Below are 21476 nucleotides of genomic sequence, written 5' to 3' on the forward strand. Positions count from 1 at the left end.
TTACACTGAGGATGTGCTTGCAGGCCTGCAGGAGACCAGGAAACCTAATTCTAGGATATCCTATCTATCTAAATGGAAGAGGTTCTCCATGTGGTGTCAGCAAAAACAAAAAAAAACAGGGGTCCCACAAGTGCTGTCCTACCTGTGTGAACTGCTCCAAACAGGGTTGGCATATACTTTGGTTAAGGCACACCTTGCTACGATTTCTGCCTGCTTGCCTCTTGATCTTCCTCTAGCCTCCCATCTACCCTCAAAGCTTTTCTTTAAGGGAGTATTACACCTCAGACCTCCCAGGAGGCAGATTCCTCCTCCCTGGGACTTGAATTATGTCCTAGAGAAACTCACTGTGGCCCCCTTCGAACCAGCCACTAAGGCTTCTCTGAAACATTGTACCTGGAAAACTGTCGTCCTGGTGGCCCTCACATCATCCAGAAGAATGTCAGAACTCCAGACTCTTATGGCAATACCTCCTTACCTCATCATCCACAAAGATAAGAGTGATCCTGAGGACCACCCTTCATTTATGCCCACTGTGGTCAATGAGTTATCCCTAAGTCAGGGTATTCACCTACCTACCCCTTTTCCTAATCCCCAGAATGACAGTGAGAGAGTCTTACATTCCCTTGATGTTCACAGACAACTTAGATTTTACCTGGACAAGACTAAGGCCTTTAAGAAATCAGACCATCTTTTTGTTCCCTTCCACCCCAGCGCCCTGGGAAAGGCTGCGACGATGCAGACCATTTCGGTCTGGATCTTCAAGGCTATATCCTTTTGCTACACATTCTGTGGGAAACGGCTCAATTCAAGAAAGCTCTTTTCAAAAATGAAGGGCCACTCCACCAGAACCATGGCTTCATCTGGAGCCTTTTTCAGAGGATTGGACACTGCTTCCATCCTTGAGGCAGCTACCTGGTCATCTGTCCACATCTTCACTTAACATTATAGGCTGGATCGTGTTTCCAGATCCATAGCTGGGTTTGCAAAGGAAATTCTGCATTGGTTTTTGGAAAGTAACTCCATTCCACCCCTACCCTCTCTTATTCCCTGTGAGCTGTGGTGCTCACTCAACAGTTGGAATACTGCAACATGGGAATAGGCGGCCTTAGAATAGTTGTGCAAACTCTTATCATAACTATAGATGTCCTTCTCTTCCATGTTGCAGTATTCATTCCATCCCACCTGCCCCCTTATCTCAGTCTTTCCTGAGTGGTATAGAGCCTATACAGCTTCCTAAGACCGTGTCCAACTGGGGTATTCAGCACTGAGGAAAGGTGTGTGCAGACTTCACTTTTATGGCCCATGTTTCCTAGGCCAATGTCTGATGTCCCACGTACCTAGCAGTGACTACAAGCTTTTGTATACTGGCTGGATTTTTGTGTAACAAGAGAGGAAAACCCAACAGTTGGAATACTGCACCATGGAAGAGAAGGACATCTATGGTTATGGTAAGATTTTATACAACTATTCTTTCTCAGTGGGACATGAATTATGTCCTGCAAAAAAACAATACAGCATCATTTTGAAAATGCTGCCTCAGCCCTCCTGAAATGTCTAATCTTGAAAGCTGGTTTGTTACTTATTACCTCAGCCAGAAGGGTATCAGAACTACTGGTTCTCATATGCATAAAGATCTTTCTAAGGGCAAGGTCAGTATTAATATCCAATATTTTATGCCAAAAGTAGTGACTGAGTTCTCACCTCAGACTAGGTTCGAGTTGCTTGATTTCTTCTTTAACCCACAGACCAAGGGAGAAAGAATTCTTTACTCCTTAGGAGTTCACAGACAAGAAAGATATTGTCTGTATAAAATCTGGAACCAAAGATCAGCTATTTGTGACATTTTGTAACAAGTAAAAAGGGAAAACCAGTCTCCAAAACAATCAATTTTTAATTGGCTGGCTGTATCCCTTTCTGGTACACTTACCGTGGTAAATGTTTGGTAGGGACTGACAGGCCATGACACTAAGGTGCTGCAGCCACTGCGATCTTTCTTAGAATATAAGTGCTTGGGCTGCCCTAGACCAGCTACCTAATCTTTGGCCCATAAGTTTCTACAGCATGACATCTAAAATACAAGAAAAAAAATACCAAATTCAATTTTTGGGGAGTGGGGTCCCCTTTTCCCATTATAACTTATAGCCGTGTCACACACACCGCTCAAGGGAGGAAGCTTTTTTAGCCACAGTACTTCACTGGATAACTTTCCACCCTTTTGAATTTTCTTCTGGAATTGCTGATAACAAATAACAAATAACAAATAACAAATAACAAATAACAGCAAATAACAGTGATTGTATATTTCTGTTTTATTAACCCATTTACCTTCTAGCACATTAGAGTAATATTCAGTATTGTGCACTCTGCTGTTGCTGCCTCACTTACACTCTTGTCACAGTTTGCAGATTATTGCATACATTTTAGTGGTGTGTACTAGAATTATACATAAATTAATCTGTTATATTCCAGCAGCAGGTAGATGGTAAAATGTCTTGGTAAAACTTGGTCCTTAAACAAGTTTTTTGCCCAGTTTTGGAAGAGGAAGTTGAAAGTGTAATGTAGCTTAAGAAAAATAAAATCAATTTCACTTTGGCGAAATTATTACTTTGTGATGAATATATTTTTGAACCCATTGACTGAAAAAGTATAGATATGGTGCAAGAAAAACATCTTTTTAAATCATTTTAGAAAACTTAAGTCATTCTTAATTATTGTAAATTCTTAATTTTATAGTCTTGAAAACATCTCTATAGAAGACGAAGAAGATGAAGAAGCAGTCATTGAACTGAGAAGATTGCAGAGACAAGCAATTTTAGAAAAGTATAGGTACTTAAATGAGGACAGCAATACATCTCTACATTCAGAGCCTAACAGCCCTCGGAGTAGTTTTGAAAGCCGTTCACCTTCTCCAGATGACATTCTGGAAAGAGCAGCTGCAGATGTCAAACAGTTTGAAAAAGACAACTCAGACACATTTGAAGCTTCTGTTAAAGCAAAGCAGAACCTTATGACAGCTGAGCAGAAAGATGGTAAGAATATTTGAATCTGTGCTGTGAGTAGTAAAATTCCATTTTAAGATAGGAAGCCCACTGAAGTTTGCATGCATTTGAAACTATTAGCAGCAGATCATAGGTCAAATCATTGATGAGACATACCATTGTGGTTGGACATGAGGTCAAGAAAGTATGTACTGTGGGGGTGATGAATACACGAATTTGTAAAAAAAAAAAAAAAAATATCTTCTATGTATGCCAGTAGGTGAATATTCAGTTTGTTGAAAGTGTTTTTGTACGTATGATTGTTCACAAAAACAGTGCTTCAGACTTAGTGTTCCATTACTAAAATTTAAATCTTAACTGTGTTTATTATCATTTACAGAAACACATTTGCAGTGTCTTCTAGAATGTGAAATTACCTTTTTTCTGAATTTGTTCACAGAATTTTAGTGTTTGTCAACAGCCATTAAGGGAAGGCAAGTGCCGAAATTGTCAAGTTGGGGTTGTAATGTTATATATGACTCTTTAAGTGATGAAGGATTATAAATGGGGAATGGTGATTTATAATTTCTTAAACTCATAGAGCAATATATATGAAAGTGCTTCTGTATTGTTTGACTAACTGCATTTATTATTGTAGATTGAGATGTCAAGTTTCAGGCATCTGTTCGTAGACTTGCTGGAAGTTATGTTTAATTCAGTCATGAAGCTTCAGGTAGCGTGAACATCTGCTCATGGAGATCTCAGTCTCTTTTTCAACACAAAATAGGATACGTTGGAAGGATAGGTATGTATCGCAGAGAATACCACTTCTGTGGAACCATATTCCATTCCACATAAAGCAAAGTGTTCACTCTAAATGGATTCATTCTTGATTAGCACCCATGTCTGTCATGGGTAGGGGCAATTAGTAAATGTCCTTGCATGTCCTTGTTCTGCCCATATCTGGGTTATTCATACCTAAAGTAAGGGCTTAAAAAAACTACCATGGGAATACAATATATATGTTGGTAATCTCCAGTCTCTGGACCTCCACCCATTTCGGGTTTGTCAAAGGCAGATCATGTCTCCTAAACCTGATAGACTTCTTTGAAGTGGTCAGCAAAGCTGTAGATGAGGGTAAGGTGGTTCACTCAGCCTCTCTAGATCTCGCCAAGGCTTTCGACACCATCCTCCACTCTGGAATTATAGCTAGACTCACTAAACTAGGTCACACGATGGTTGCCAAATGGCTCAAAGGCAGAACCCACACTGTGAAAGTAGCAGACTCCAAATCCAACTTCAGACCAGTGACAAGTGGAGTACCACAAGGTTCAGTCCTAGGTCCTCTACTGTTTGGTATCTACTTCTCAGAAGTACAGGCTAACGAAGTTTGCAGATGACTGCAAACAAGGAGCCATAATCGAAACTCCTAATGGTGTGGACATTCTACAAAAGGGCCTCACTGAGACAGATGCCTGGTGTCAAAGTCATGGCCTCAAGCTCAATGCCAGAAAGTGCATTGTCATCCCTTTTGTTAAAAACTCTGTACCCATGAACTACCACATAGGCGGTAGTCTACTTAACATCGAAAGTGTGATAAGAGACCTTGGGACATAGGTGGACAGTAGTCTCTCCTTTGATAATCACATCACCACAGTAGTTAGGAAATCCTTCTTTGTGGCAACCTCATCACAAAAGGTTTCTCATCCAGGAAAAAAGAGGTCATTGTTCCCCTCTACTCGTCATTCATTAGACTCATTATAGAATACAGTGCCCCTTTTGGTATGTACCTCACAAGACATCTACAACAACTGGAAAGGTTGCAGAAATACCTCACAAAGAGGAATACCGGCCTCAAACAGATGCCCTACACAGACCATCTCAAAAAACTCCAGCTTTACTCCATCGCATATCGCCTACTCCGAGGCGATCTCTGCCTAACATACAAAGCTCAAAAAACCAAAAAACAAGTGGTAACAATACGGAAACAATCCACGAATAAAGATTTATTGTAAGCGCTTTCATGCACTTCTCCTCAGTGCACTTCTTCAGACCATGAAAGCGCTTACAATAAATCTTTATTCGTGGATTGTTTCCGTGTTGTTACCACTTGTTTTTTTTGGTTTTTCGAGTTTGGTTTTTAATTTTGTTTTTTCCTTAATATACAAAGCTATTTCAAACCCAGAGCTGTTGGACATGCTCCGCTTAAAGAAATCCCAGTCCCTCCGAGCTACATGCTGTAGGGACCTAAACCTTGTCACCACAATAAACAGAACATGCTGGAGGGATAGATTCTTGTCCCAGAGACTTCCCATACTCTGGAACAAGCTACCTATTTATATCAAACAAAGCTCCTCATTAGCACTCTTGATGATCTTGATGATTGGATGGGAGGTAGGAAATTCACCCCGGGGATAACTTCTGTGGCTCTGCTCGACAGGGTCACAAGAAAATTATTTTCTTGGGTGGCAAAAGCCAGGGTACCTTTTTGGGTAGGCTTATATAGGCCCAGCCTAGTATCTACCTATGAACTTATAAGGCTTCTTCTTCTTTCAGCTTTTCCCAGTTAGGGGTCACCACAGCGGTTCACCTGTCCTTTCATGATTGGCAGTGGAGTTTTACAGTGTTGAGTTGCCAGCCCAACCTTCCACAGAAGGCACACTCACACACACACTCACGCCTAGGGCCAATTTAGAGTATCCAATCCACCTACATGTGAAAGAAAACCAGAGCACCCAGAGAAAACCCACACGACCACAAGGAGGACATAGGGTACAGGACGGCACAATGACTCCTCAGCTTGAACAGGTCACAGTTTATTCAAAAAAACAATGAAAACAAGGATATTGGAGAACGAACTCTGTATATGTATAGGAGTTGAGCGCTTTCATCTGTCTAATGCAGACTTCATCAGACCTGCCATCTTTACTACAATATCTATTATATACACAATTTTGGCACCAAGACCTTTTAAAATTTAACGTGAGATCTTCTTAATACAACAATGCTGTTCAAGGCATCTGATACAAAATGAATAAAGTGCATTGTGCTTGTTAATACTAACTTGTAAACCCTATATACATATAAGACAGTATTTATGCTAAAAATGTATATACATACAGTAAATGTGTTTAATATGTTACATATGCCCTTATTATCTCAAAATTAAAAAATTAATACATCAAATTATAACGATATAATGATATGAACATATATACACAATAGTATATAGTTGATTTGTTATGTTCTACAGATTTTATCAACATTTATTAAAAGAAGTAATTGTCACTATGCCAGGCATAAAAATGGTTTTATACTTATATAATCATTAATGCCCGGAAACCTAAGGGCATCCGTGAATATTTGCTATTTACTCTCTTTCTTGGCTAAAATAGCCTTCACATTGCCACCCTTTGCTGTCTTCTCCACCTGATCTATAATAGTGAATTTGAAACCATGTTTATCCCCATATTGTACTATATGTCTACATAGGGCATTCTTTTTGTCTTGATTTTTAATGCAGCACATATGTTCAAAAATACGGCGTCTTAACTGTCTTTCCGTTTTCCCTATGTAAAACGCGGAACATGTCTCACAAATAGCTATATATACCACAAATTTGGTGTTGCAGATGTCCTTCATGGATGCATCTGCAGTCATAACAAATGGGTTGTCCTGTCGTCAGGCAGCACTTCGGTCGGCCGGATTCCAAAGTCTGGGTCCGGCTTCGGCTGATGTCGCACTTCACCCGACATCATCTCTGCTGGTCTTCGGGTATAAAGGCATCAGCCGACGCCATTTTCCTCAGTCTTTCTTGCCGCGTGGCACCCGAAGCAGAAGCTGTTCGCAAGTGCCGGTCGGTCAGATCCAGAGATTACTACTACCGAATACTACTTCGAAGACTTCTAAAAAGCTAAGTACCCCATTGGGGACTCTTTCTTGCCTCAGCCGATGTCAGAAAAAGTCAGTAACTGTTTAACTTGTGGGAAACAAATACCTCATAAAGATTTCCACTCTTACTGTCTGCCTTGCTTAGGCCCAGACCACGACGTAGCAGCCTGTTCGGCCTGTGCTTCCTTCAACCGACGAACGCTTAGGCGTCGGTCGGAGTTTGCTGAACAGTTTTTCGGCTCAGATTTTGCGTACATTATGCCGTCAGATCCTCCGACTACCCAAATTGTTGAAAACGAAAGAAAAGACCGACACTCGCGGTCCGCGGTTTCGGCCGAAACCACGGTTAAGCAAGCCGCAGTGTCTCGGTTTCGGCGAAACCGAGAAAACCGGTCAATCTTCAGCCGAATCCATGACTACTACTGAGGCTCCTGCTACCTTAGTTGAATCGGCCTCAGAAATTTTGCCTACAATTGTGGTTCCTAGTGATTTATCAGACACCATCCATTTGGATGTCTCTACCCCAGCACGTGGTGCTGCTAGGCCTCCTGCAGCCATGTCTATTAAGGCCTTTGCCAGGGCTAAAGCAGCCAAATCTGTTAAATCAGTGCCTGTTAAGCGCCCCTCACACAGGCCCACTTCAAGTTCACAAATGCTTACTCTGGCAGAGGATTTAATATCCTTAATTAGGGATCCCAATCTCACCCAGACAGGGCCTCTCAGCCCCCAGAAAAGAGACCTAGAGCAGAGCCCCCTGAGCCAGTGTCCTCTGATGATTCTGCGGATGACTCAGACATTACAGACCAGCCAGAGGCTCCTTTTTCTACTTATGAAGATTCCGATGCTGAAGAATCCATTCCAGCTGCCTCTCCACCAGAGGAATTTTCCTTTGGGGAAACCTTACATGCCATGAGAGAACAATTCCAATGGCAGGGACAAGATTTATCAGATTCAAGAAAAAGGCTTAGGACTTTTCTGCACTTACCACAACATAGGCCCTTAGCTATACCTCCTGTACTGCCTGTTGTGGATGATGCATTTAATGATGTTTGCACTGCTCCTGATTCTTTACCTCCAGCCCCTGCCAAACCAGATAGATTTTACAGGGTGCCAGACACTCATCACCACCTATACAAGGCCCCACTTGCAGATCCCGAAACTATATCCCAGGGGCCTAAGGCAGTAGCCTTGACCTCAGCAAAAAACCCTATTCCTTCTGAAAGGGAATCCAGGTCCTTAGAGAGATGGGGAAAAAAGTTTACACCTCTGCTACTCTCTCAGCTAGAGCTTTAAACTGTCAGTTTCATATGATCCAATACCAAGAGTTTATGCTTGATCAGTTAACTAAAAAACTGTCCTCTGATGAATCCTTAGATAAGAAATATGTATTAGAAATGGTGAATAACATCCAACAGGTTAGTAACCATTCCTTAAAATGTGGCTATGATGCACTGGAGGCTTCATTTAGATCAGCCATGACTGGCACAGTGATAAGAAGGCATGCATGGTTGAAAGAACAGGTCTTACGGATCATGTTAAAGCAAAGCTGTTAGATGCTCCTATGGATAAGGCCAGTCTATTTGGTACACCTGCCCAGCAAGTAATGAAGAAAATGGAAGAAAAGGCAAAATCTGTACAAACAGTTAAAGATTTCTTACAGGTTCAGCCCCAACGTTTATCAGGAACTGGCCTGCCAAAAATTGGTCCTTTCCAGACTCCACAAAATCCCAAAGGGGCAGGAATAGACGCTCTAGAGGCAGAAATCAATCCAGAGGAGGTGCCTACAGAGGACGACAGTGGCAAGGCAATAACCGAGGCACAGACACAACCACTGCCACTGCAACAGGACAATCACAGTGACTTGGCTCTGACACCGCCTACCAGGGAGCAAATAGCAGCACCTTTAGGCGGAAAGTTAGCCTTATTTTCGAAAAACTGGCACTATATCACAAAAGACAAGTGGATTTTGCAAACCATACACCAAGGCTACTGGTTCCACTTCCACACCTTACCAGTAAAAAGAGGAATGCCAAACCTACCTCCAAATCAAAAAACAGTAGCTCTACAGCAGATAGCGAAATTAGCAAAGATGAGAGCTGTGGAAAGAGTACCAATAACAGAACAGGGCAAAGGATTCTACTCCAGACTCTTCCTAGTACCAAGAAAAGAGAAAAGTTGGAGACCTATTCTCGACCTGTCCGTCTTAAACACATACATCATTGTCCCAAAATTCAAAATGCTGATCCTACAGCAACTTCTTCCCATGCTGGGCAAGGAGTGTTGGCTGGTAACTCTAGATCTCAAGGAGGCATACCTGCACGTCCCCATTCGACCAAATTGCAGAAGATACCTCAGATTTCTTGCAGGATCAGAGCATTATCAATTCTCAGCATTGCCCTTTGGCTTATCTACTGTGCCTAGAGTATTCACAAAATGCCTGGCATCAGTAATCGCTCACTGCAGACTACAGGGAATCCAAATTTATCCATACCTAGACGACTGCCTGTTACAAGCGGACAACAAAAGCAAGCTGACAACAGATTTACAAAGGGTCATTTACTTGCTACAAGCCCTGGGATACACAGTCAATTTACAAAAGTCAAGGCTGATACCATCCCAAACAAGAACATTCTTGGGCGCGGAATTGGACACAGTAAAACAAATGGCATTCCTAACTGCAGAAAAACAAAAATAACTCCCTCTTTACTTCTTGGCATTAACAAAGCAGAACAAACTAACAACAAGAAAAGTTCTGCAGGCCTTGGGCTTCATGGCATCATGCATAATCTTGGTCCCACATGCCAGACTGCATATGAGAAAGCTACAGTGGTACCTAAAGAATTTATGGTCTCAACACAGGCACAGCTTAGAAACAGAAATCCCACTAATCCCATGCCTAAAACAGGAGTTTCTATGGTGGGCTCAAGCATGCCAGTCAAACCCAGGCTTACCCTTCCACAACTTTCGAGCAAGCCAAACCATCACAACGGACGCCTCAGACCTAGGATGGGGCGCACATGCTGGACAAATGCATACAAGGATTGTGGACTCAAGACCAGCTGCACCTGCACATAAACCAAAAGAAATGCTGGCAGTAAAACTGGCAATCCAAAAATTCAGACCATTCCTCAAAGAAGGCCACTTGATGATAAGGACAGACAACACCACAGTCATGTGGTACATCAACAAACAGGGAGGCACTCATTCATACCCCTATGCAGAATGACTTTGGACCTTTGGAATCTGGCTCTGAGCTACAACATCCAGTTACAGGCAATATTTGTGCCGGAAAAGAGAACACCCTAGCAGACATGTTAAGCAGAACCACCTCGGATGCTCACGAATGGATGCTACACCCGGACATCTTCAAGGCCATCACAAAGAAATGGGGAATGCCACAAATAGATCTATTCGCATCCCCACTCAATCACCAGCTCAAAAATTGTGCACAAGGACATTCCACCCACTTGCATGGAAGGTGGACTCTCTATCCTTCAGCTGGAAAGGCCTGAAAGCATATGCATTTCCACCTCTTCCCTTGATGCACAAGGTACTACTGAAAATCAAAGAGGAATGTCCAAGGATAATCCTGATAGCTCGAATTGGCCAAGACAACACTGGTACCCATTGCTGAGGAGCATGTCTCGGGAGAATGTGGTCAATACCCTGATGCCTTTGATGTTAACTCAGAACAACTACAACATCATGCATCCAAACCTAAAAACCTTGCAACTGACTGCCTGGAACATCACATAGCAGCAACTAACCCAGACCTTTCCCAAAGGGTTAAAGACATTATCCTTGAAGCCCGCAGACCTTCAACAAGAAGGAACTATGCAGGAAAATGGAAAAGGTTTGTCATTTGGAGTACTGAAAGAGGAAAAGATGTGTCGAACATAGATATTGCTAACATTCTGGAGTACTTGGCAGAGCTTCTGCATACAGGCCTGTCCTATTCCTCCATCAAGATACATGCATCAGCTATTTCAGCAGAATACAGCTTCGATCCACCTGTCTTTTCGCATCCTCTACTCAGGCAGTTCCTCAGAGGGATAAAGAATGTAAAACCTCCTAGGAAACCACCATTACCAGCATGGGACTTGAACTTTGTGCTAGAAAAGTTGACACTCCCTCCGTTTGAACCAGCAGCAACAGCAGATCTGCAACACCTGTCATGGAAAACTGCTTTCCTACTGGCAATTACTTCAGCAAGGAGGGTTTCGGAACTACAGGCCTTAATGGCAGTGCAATCCTTCCTAATCTTCCATCAAGATAGGGTGTTCATGAGAACTAATCCTACATTTATGCCTAAGGTGGTATCCAGAGTGTCTTTAAACCAGGCAATCCACCTTCCTACCTTCTTTCCCAATCCACAGAACAGGGGGGAAAGACTGCTGCATACCTTGGATGTACATAGGCAGTTACGCTACTACCTGGACAGAACCAAAAGTAACAGAAAAACTGACCAGCTTTTAGTGGCCTATGCAACAGGAAGGGAAGGAAAAGCAATTTCCAAACAGACAATCTCCAAATGGATAGGAAATTGCATAAGATTCTGTTACTCCTACCATGGAAAACCAATTCCACAGAACATAAGACCTCATTCTACAAGGGCTACAGCCACTACCACAGCTTTCTTACGAGGAGTGGCAACCAAGGACATTATTGAGGCGGCTACTTGGACCTCCGTGCATACATTTGCCAAGCATTATAATTTACCTCTATACTCTAGATCCCGAGCAGGGTTTGCCACTGCTGTACTGCAAGGGATCCTAACTACACCATAATTTTTCTTCCTCCACCCCTAGTTTGGCTATGGTATTCTACCCATTTGTTATGACTGCAGATGCATCCATGAAGGACATAGTACAGTTTTGTACCTACCATAAATATAGATGTCCGAACTGGATAGCATCTGCAGTCAGGATTACCCACCCTCCTTCCCTCTGTGGTACTCCTAGGGTATTTACCCTCCTAATAGCTAGCTGGGGGGAGTCTCTTATGGTGTATTTGTTTGTATATATGTACATACATGCTTATTTTTTGTGTTTGCCTTCTACTTTTTGGGAAACATTGGCATTTATCCAAAATTTAGCCTTCCAAGAGGGCAACTGGCATCTGGGGCAAGAAACACTGAGGAAAATGGCGTCGGCTGATGCCTTTATACCCGAAGACCAGCAGAGATGACGTCGGGTGAAGTGCGACATCAGCCGAAGCCGGACCCAGACTTTGGAATCCGGCCGACCGAAGGGTTGCCTGACGACAGGACAACCCATTTGTTATGACTGCAGATGCTATCCAGTTCGGACATCTACATTTATGGTAGGTACAAAACTGTACTTTTCCTGCCCTTCCTTTAATGTATGTTCCATTTAAATTCTTTAGTTTAAATTCTTCTTTCTCATTGATATATCTACACTGTTTGCATGCGCCGCATTTCACAGTACCTTTTCTCTTCATCCTAACGTCCTGTGTGTTGTATTCTATCATCCTTTTCAAGTTAGGACCTGTCTTGTAGATAAATTTAGGGAATGTGCCTACTTTCTGTACTACACTGTCGTCCGTCATAATCAGCTTCCAGTGCTGTTGTATAATGTTCTCTTTATGTTTCACTACCGGTGAATAGATTAGTACGCACACCCTATATGTTTGGTCCTTTGTTTCTTTATTTTTCTGCAAAAAAATTGATGTAGAATCACCTAATAAAGATTTATACCTCTTCCCCCATTTTGAACTAATGAACCTTATTACATCATTAAGTAAATATTCAGGATAACCTCTTGCACTAAACAGACCTAATGTACTGTATTTCGTGTAACATAATATCCTTTGTAGATGACATACAGGCAGCTCTGATACACTGCCCCTTGAATATGTTCTTGAACACATGTTTTGGATGATTGCTGCTGAACTCTAAATAATCATTCGAAAATGTCTCTCTTCTATGTATACTGGATACAAACCCATTATCCCCATGACTAATATAGGTGTCTAAATAAGCAATACCTTTAACATTGTAATTGTATGTGAATTTTAAAAGAATCTGTTGTGTGGTTGAGATGCACAATGAAAGCGTCTATGAGGTCAAAAGGCCCATCCCACAATACGAATAGGTCATCCAAAAACCTTGTGTAGTACTTTACATATTTAAAATATTCACTATTGAATACATATTCTGTCTCCCATTCAAGCATAACTAAATTTGCAAATATGGGGGCACATGAAGCCTCCATAGCAACGCCTGTAGTTTGTTTGAAAAATTTGTTCTCAAAATAAATATAATTGTGGTCTAATACTAAACCCATCATGTCGGTAATGAGGCATACCTTATCCCATTCCAAGTTAGAAAATTTCCTTAAACTGTTGCTGAAATATTCTAAACCAGTCTTCTTAGGAATGCATGAAAAAATGTCTATTACATCGATAGTAATGAAAATAAGATTCCTATTCCAAATTTGTGATGTTAAATTGCTGAGAAACACCCAGGAATCCCTGATCAAATGGGACACATTGTTGTAAACTGTTTTAACCCATCTGTCTATAGCAACTCCTATGGGAAAGGTTTTAGACCTGCTTCCAGATATAATGGGTCTGAAGGGAGGACTTTCCAAATCCTTATGTATTTTGGGAATTCCTACAATGGTGGCCAATGTAGGATATTCAACCTTCAGAAACTGGTAAACCTCATCAGAAATTCTGTGATCAATAAGATATTCTTCTAAGGCGAGATCTATACACCTATACCCGATATTCACTTCATTAAGGGAAATGGCTTCATATTTACCAGATTGATATAATATATTATGTATTTCTTTGATGTAATCAAATTTATTGTATATTACGATCCCACCCCCTTTGTCGGGTTTCATAACCCTCACTTGATTATTATTTATAAGTGTTTTCAAGCATTCTCGCTCACCTATAGTTAAATTATCTTTACATTCAATACCTTTTCTGTGGGTTTTATAAAAACTGTAAATATCTTGACTAACTATTTTTTTCAAAACTCGCTATAACAGGATTGCTAGTAGGAATGTAGGTACTTTTTCTTCTTAAGACTGTTTGTATTCCTATTATGTCCAGTACTATTGTCTGATTCCCCCTTCTCAAACTGAATGGCTAAATTCAGTCTACAACAAAATAATTTTAGTTCAGTGATTGTGTCCACTAAGTTAAAGCCAGCCGTAGGTATAAATTTAATTCCCTTTAAAAGGTCTTGGCGCCAAAATTGTGTATATAATAGATATTGTAGTAAAGATGGCAGTTCTGATGAAGTCTGCATTAGACAGATGAAAGCGCTTAACTCCTATACATATACAGAGTTCGTTCTCCAATATCCTTGTTTTCATTTTTTTGAATAAACTGTGACTTGTTCAAGCTGAGGAGTCGTTGTGCCATCCTGTACCCTATGTTTGTTTTACGTTGTTGCTTCTGCTGAGATTTTCCACAAGGAGGACATGCAAACTCTGCACAGAAGGCACCCCAGCCAAGGATCGAACCGGAGAACCTCTTTTTGTGAGGCAGCAACACTAACCGCTGCACCACTCTTAAAATTCTCCTAGATCAGTAACCTAGTAAGTATGTAGGAAGGGGGCATACATATTATTAAACTTTAAATTTGTAATGCAAGGTAGCAGCATACTATTATTTGAGTGTCATGCACTGCCTTGGTGCACACAAATACAGATTAAGTTGTGCACATGATATGCAAGCTACTTTTCCAGAAATGGAATAGAATTTGATGTTTACACTGCCTTACTAAATAAAATCATGTGGCACAATAAATGATCATATCTGATGATCATCCATTCAGAGCCCCATATCCTCAGTAAATATTTCCAGAACTTTTTTATATATAAACGGAATACAAAAAAATGTTAGTATGTAAACCGGCCAAGAAGTACTCCATAAGCATAATCTTTTATTAATATTTTTATTTTAACATCTATCTTTTAAATGAAACTTTTTTGTGTACTGCTAGCCACATTAAAGTCTATATTACCACTAGAAACCTTGAATCCTGCAGCATGTAGTGATTTCTCTAGATAAACCTTATTACTTTCTTTCTTTCTTCTGACCCCATGTGTCATACATGTTCTTTTTAATTCTCCTGGTATTCCTGTGTGCAAAAGGCCAAAAGTTGGTCTGAATGTCAGAGCTTTCACCTTCCCCCTCCAGACCTGGCAGACTCTTTACTCTACCAGAGTCAAGGTGCTTATGGTATAAAGGAACATTAGGTGGCTCTATCTTTCTGCAGTTTAATGAGCATTTCAACCAACCCTGTTTTGTTGTCAGTCTGTCAGATTAGTGCGAAGACAGAGTTTCTAGAGAAGTACAGCACTGGAGAACTTTTTGTATACCTTGAATTGTAGATGTCAGGGACGAAAGTTAGCAGTTGCATTAGATTTAGGAAGCTAATACCATATAGGCCTTTCATAACTACTGATTTTTGTTCTTGGGCTCAGAACAGGGCAAGCTTAGTGATTCCCAGTGTGCATTTTTCAGCCAGTGGATTGTCAGATGCAGGGCAGAATGCCTTGAGAAACTTCTTTCCCCTAAAACAAATGCATCTGGTCTAAGCTTGCCATGGCAACCCCAGCTCTTCCTCTGACTACTCCAGGAAAAAAAAAAAAAGTAGTACCTGAAGGAGAAGATCATTTAGGAGGCTGACCACACTGTCTTGGAGTCTGATTGACCTCCTAGGTACAAAGGGTACTTGTGTCTGTGAGGCACATTTCCAGCCCTTGTGTCCATCTCCTTGCTGAAATGAGGCTTAGGCTTCTGGTGTGACCAGTCTGGAGACCGTTATACCCTTAACCCCTTATACAGCTTCATAAGCTGAAGCAGTTTATTAGTCAGTCCTAGGGCCCCTTTACAGGCCTCTGCTGCTGACACTCGAATTATCATTAGTGGTGAGAAGGGCAGTATATCCACTCTGTTCATGAAACAGTTGAGTGAGTCTGTTTGTCTCGAGACCTGCAAGACAGACCACACACCCAAGTGTGAGCCCAAGACTGGTCAAAACAGTCACCAGTCAGCTTCCCCATCCATTGCTGACTGGACCTCATCGGTCAGCACCCAGGATCTCTTCAAGCTGGATTGTGATTTCATGGAATGTATTAAATCTAGGCAGCCAAAACTCTGAAGAAACATTTGGGTCAGGGATAGCGTCAGTTAAAAAGGGAACCATCTTCCCGGAAGTAATCTTCTTCTTCTTCTTCTTTCGGCTGCTCCCGTTAGGGGTCGCCACAGCAGATAAACTGTTTCCATTTCCTCCTGTCCTCTGCATCTTGCTCTGTCACACCAACCACCTGCATGTCCTCTCTCATCACATCCATAAACCTTACCTTAGGCCTTCCTCTTTTCCTGTTACGTGGCAGCTGCATCCTTAGCATCTTTTTCCCAATCTACTTTGCTTCCCTCCTCAGCACATGTCCAAACCAACGTAATCTTGTCTCTCTGGCTTTGTCTCCAAACCTTCCAACCTGGGCTGACCCTCTGATATACTTATTCCTAATCCTGTCCATCCTCGTCACACCCAGTGCAAATCTTAACATCTTCAACTCTGCCACGTCAAGCTCTGACTCCTGCCTTTTTGTCAGTGTTACTGTCTCCAAACAGTATAACATAGCTGGTCTCACTACCCTCTTGTAGACCTTCCCTTTCACTCTTACTGGTACTCGTCTGTCACAAATCACTCCTGACACTCTTCTCCACCAACTCCATCCTGCCTGTACTCTCTTCTTCACCTCTCTTCCACACGCACCATTACTCTGAACTGTTGATCCCAAGTACTTAAACTCATTCACCTTCACCACCTCTACTCCCTGCATCCTCACCATTCCTCTATCTTCCCTCTCATTCACACACATATATTCTGTCTTAGTTCTGCTGACCTTCATTCCTTTTCTCTCTAGAACATATCTCCACCTCTCCAGGGTCTCCTCCACCTGTTCCCTACTCTCACTACAGATCACAATGTCATCTGCAAACATCATAGTCCATGGGGACTCCTGTCTGATCCCGTCTGTCAACCTGTCCATCACCATTGCAAATAAGAAAGGGCTCAGAGCTGATCCTTGATGTAATCCCACCTCCACCTTAAACGCATCAGTCACTCCCACCACAGACCTCACCGCTGTCACACTACCCTCGTACATATCCTGTACCACTCTTTACATACTTCTCTGACACTCCCGACTTCCTCATACAATACCCCAAATACAGAGGTGAAGGAGCTGGCTTGTGTATACCAGATATTCCTAGCCTCCTGAGTGGAATCTGATAATGAGAATACCCATTCCTCAGCCTAACCACTTTAGAATCTTTCTCATGGAGATGCCCTTTACAGGATGAAGGAGACTTTAGCCTGGGAAGTCATGGAGTATTCCCAGGTGCAGTTTAGGTATATTTTTTGTAAGAATGCCAGAACCAAGACCCAAGCCATCCTTCCATTCTTAGAAGTTCTGGATGATGACTTTTCGTCTGCATTCTTGTAGCTTGATTCCCAGCCTCATGCTTCCAGGAAACCATATTGTTTTTTATAGAATCCATTACTTTCATAGATAGACATTATGTACAAAAAATGTGCTGTAGATCCATCACTAGGATCTATGGATTCTAACAAGGGTTCTAGTGTGGCTTTAGCCAGGATCCCCAATATCAGTGACAGGGAGAGTAGAATGCTAGACCAATTTTGGAAAAAGTCTTGATGTCAGCTGCTTGACTGTTAGGATCCCTGTGATGTCCTTCAAGGATGCATCTGCAGTCCTAACATATGGGTTGTCATGCCTCAGGCAGCCCTTCGGTCGGCCGGATTCCAAAGTCTGGGTCTGGCCTCGGCTGATGTTGCACTTCACCCGATGTCATAGCTGCTGTGAATTGGGTATAAAGGCATCAGCCGACGCCATTTTCCTCAGTCTTTCTTGCCGCGCTGTGCCCGAAGCAGAAGCTGTTCGCAAGTGCCGGTCGGTCAGAGCCAGAGATTTCTACTACCAAAGACTTCTAAAAAGCTAAGTACCCCGTTGGGGACTCTTTCTTGCCTCAGCCGATGTCAGAAAAAGTAAATAATTGTTTAACTTGTGGGAAACAAATACCTCATAAGGATTTCCACTCTTACTGCCTTCCTTGCTTAGGCCCAGACCACGACGTATCAGCTTGTCTAGCCTGTGCTTCCTTCAACCGACGGACACTTAGACGTCGGTCGGAGTTTGCGGAGGAGTTTTTTGGTCCCGCTTTTGCTTACAAAATGCCGTCGGAGACTCCGACTTCACAATTAGCTAAAAAGCGTAAGGAAAAGGACCGACACTCATGGTCCGCGGTTTCGGCTGAAACCACGGTTAAGCCAACCGCGAGTGTCTCGGTTTCGGCTGAAACAGAGTCCTCGGTTCTTCCTTCGGCCGAAAGCATACCTCCGACAGCCGAGGCCTCACACAGCATGGCTGAATCTGCTACTGAAATTTCTCCTGCTGTAGCAGGCACCCAGGATTTATCAGATACTATTCCTTTAGACATATCTACTCCTGCACGTGGAGCTGCTAGGCCCCCTGCATCTATGTCCATCAAGGCTTTTTCTAGGGCTAAAGCAGCTAAATCTTCTAAGGCCTTGCCTGCTAAAACCCCACACAGGCCTACCTCTAGTTCCCAAATGCTCAGCCTGGCTGAGGATCTCATTTCTTTGATCAGGGGATCCCAACCTCACCCAGACAGGGCCTCTCAACCCCCTCCAGAGAAAAGGCCTAGAGCAGAGCCCCCCGATCCAGTTTCTACTGACTACTCCTCGGATGAGTCAGAAAACTCAAATCCTCCAGAAGGCCCTTATTCTCCATATGAGGATTCTGATGCAGAAGACTCCATTCCTTCTGCCTGTCCTCCTGAGGAATTTTCCTTTGGGGAAACCTTACATGCTATGAGAGAGCAATTTCAATGGCAGGGCCAGGATTTTTCAGATTCAAGGAAAAGGCTAAGGACCTTTTTACATTTACCACAGCATAGGCCTTTAGCCATTCCTCCAGTACTAACAGTTGTGGATGATGCATTTAATGATGCCTGTACTGCTCCTGACTCTCTTCCCCCGGCCCCTGCTAAACCCGACAGATATTACAGGGTCCCGGACACACACTTTCACTTGTATAAGGCTCCTATTGCAGATCCTGAAACCATTTCACAGGGCCCCAAAGCTGTAGCAGCTGCCTCTGCCAAAAAAACCCCTCCCCTCTGAAAGAGAATCTAGAGCATTAGAGAGATGGGGTAAAAAAGTTTATACTTCTGCTACTCTTTCGGCTAGGGCCTTAAACTGTCAGTTCCACATGATTCAGTATCAGGAATTCTCCCTCTCCTTCAGTTGGGAAAACCTGACAGCATATGCATTCCCACCTCTTCCTTTGATGCACAAAGTGCTACTGAAGATCAAAGAAGATCGCCCAAGGATCATCCTGATAGTTCCAGACTGGCCGAGGCAGCATTGGTACCCGCTACTGAGGAGTATGTCTCGGACACACGCATGGCCTCTACCTCTAGTTCCTTTACTGCTAACACAGAACAACTTCAAGATCCTACATCCAAACTTGAAAACACTGCAGCTAGCTGCCTGGAATATTACATAAAACAAAATAACCCAGATTTATCCCAGAGGGTTAAAGACATTATACTGGAGGCTCGCAGACCCTCCACAAGGAAGACTTATTCAGCCAAATGGAAAAGATACCTCATTTGGAGTGCAGCACAAGGAGAAAATGTATCATTAGCAAACATAGCTAACATCCTGGAATATTTAGCAGAACTTTTCCACAATGGCCTGTCTTACTCCTCCATTAAGATTCATGCATCAGCAATTTCAGCAGAATACAACATGGATCCTCCAGTCTTCTCTCATCCTCTACTCAGGCAGTTTCTGAGAGGAATTAAAATGTAAAGCCTCCAAGGAAGCCACCTTTGCCTACATGGGACCTTAACTTTGTGCTGGAAAAGTTAACACTTCCCCCTTTCGAGCCAGCAGCAACAGCAGAATTACAGTTCTTATCTTGGAAAACTGCTTTCCTGCTTGCAATCACTTCAGCAAGAAGGGTTTCTGAATTACAGGCATTAATGGCAGTACAGCCCTTCCTTATCTTCCATCAGGATAGAGTGTCCTTGAGAACTAACCCTACTTTTATGCCAAAGGTGGTCTCCAGGGTATCATTGAACCAAGCAATCCACCTACCAACATTCTTCCCCAACCCACAGAACAGGGGGAAAAGACTACTACATACCTTGGATGTGCACAGGCAATTGCGCTACTATCTGGACAGAACCAAGAACAATAGAAAAACTGACCAGCTTCTGGTAGCATACGCAACAGGAATGGAAGGAAAAGCAATTTCAATCTCAAAATGGATAGGAAATTGCATTAGATTTTGTTACTCTTTTCATGGAAAGACAACTCCAGAAAACATCAGACCTCACTCCACAAGAGCTACAGCCACTACTACAGCTTTCTTACGAGGAGTGGCTACCAAAGACATACTAGAGGCTGCTACTTGGAGCTCCGTGCATACATTTGCCAAGCATTATAATCTACCTTTATACTCCAGATCCCGAGCAGGTTTTGTAACTGCTGTTTTGCAAGGGATCTTAACTACACCATAATCATCTTAGTGCCTCCTCCCCCAGTTTGGCTATGGTATTCTACCCATATGTTAGGACTGCAGATGCATCCTTGAAGGACATAGTACAGTTTTGTACCTACCATAAATGTAGATGTCCGAGAGGTATGCATCTGCAGTCAGGGTTACCCACCCTCCTTCCCCTCTGTGGTACTCCTAGGGTATTTGCCCATCTTGTAGCTAGCTGGGGGAATCTATTATGGTGTATTTGTTTGTATATATATGTTTATTTTTGTTTGCTCTCTACTGTTTGGAATCATTTGCATTTATCCAAATTTAGCCTTCCTAGAGGGCACCTGGCATCTGGGGCAAGAAACACTGAGGAAAATGGTGTCGGCTGATGCCTTTATACCCAATTCACAGCAGCTATGACGTCGGGTGAAGTGCGACATCAGCCGAGGCCAGACCCAGACTTTGGAATCCGGCCGACCGAAGGGCTGCCTGAGGCAGGACAACCCATATGTTAGGACTGCAGATGCATACCTCTCGGACATCTACATTTATGGTAGGTACAAAACTGTACTTTGCCATTCACCTGTTAAAATTCAAAGATTTCCTTCGATTAGCTGAGGCAGAAGGTATAGAGGAAAGGGGCCTTAGAAAGGAGATGCTTGGACCTGTGTAACCTCAATTTCCAGGTTACAGACTTCAGGAAATGTAGCTACAATGCTGTGACTGTATGTTGTAGCGCAGCTGCAACAGGTTAAGTCAGGCGATATGCCTGGCTGAGAACTTTGCCTTGCCAGAGTATGTCGAATCAGAACTTCCGGATGTCCCTCTTTATAAGGAGCTTTTCTTTTGATGACCCCCTTCTTGCCATATCAGAGCAAGTGAAAGCAGATCATGGTTTTCCATTTTCCACCAGCTAGGTGTGTCAGAACCTGTCTTAGAAAAGGCTAGCCCATCCTTCCTAAAAAGACGAGAATAGAGCCTAGAAAGAGGAGGACAAGCTAACAGTAAAGGC

At 42.6% G+C, this 21476-nt stretch overlaps 1 protein-coding gene across 1 annotated transcript in view; it reads left to right on the forward strand.

Moving 5' to 3' along the window:
- Window positions 1-21476, forward strand: part of PRPF4B (pre-mRNA processing factor 4B) — a 1467347-nt gene that overhangs the window by 604495 nt on the left and 841376 nt on the right. The window contains exon 5 of the mRNA XM_044065612.1: window positions 2734-3029. Coding sequence (XP_043921547.1) covers window positions 2734-3029 — 296 coding nt within the window. The remainder of the gene's footprint in view (window positions 1-2733; window positions 3030-21476) is intronic.

Source organism: Protopterus annectens, chromosome 3.part0, assembly GCF_019279795.1.
Source record: "Protopterus annectens isolate FY-2018-M chromosome 3.part0, PAN1.0, whole genome shotgun sequence".
Classification (NCBI taxonomy): domain Eukaryota; kingdom Metazoa; phylum Chordata; order Ceratodontiformes; family Protopteridae; genus Protopterus; species Protopterus annectens.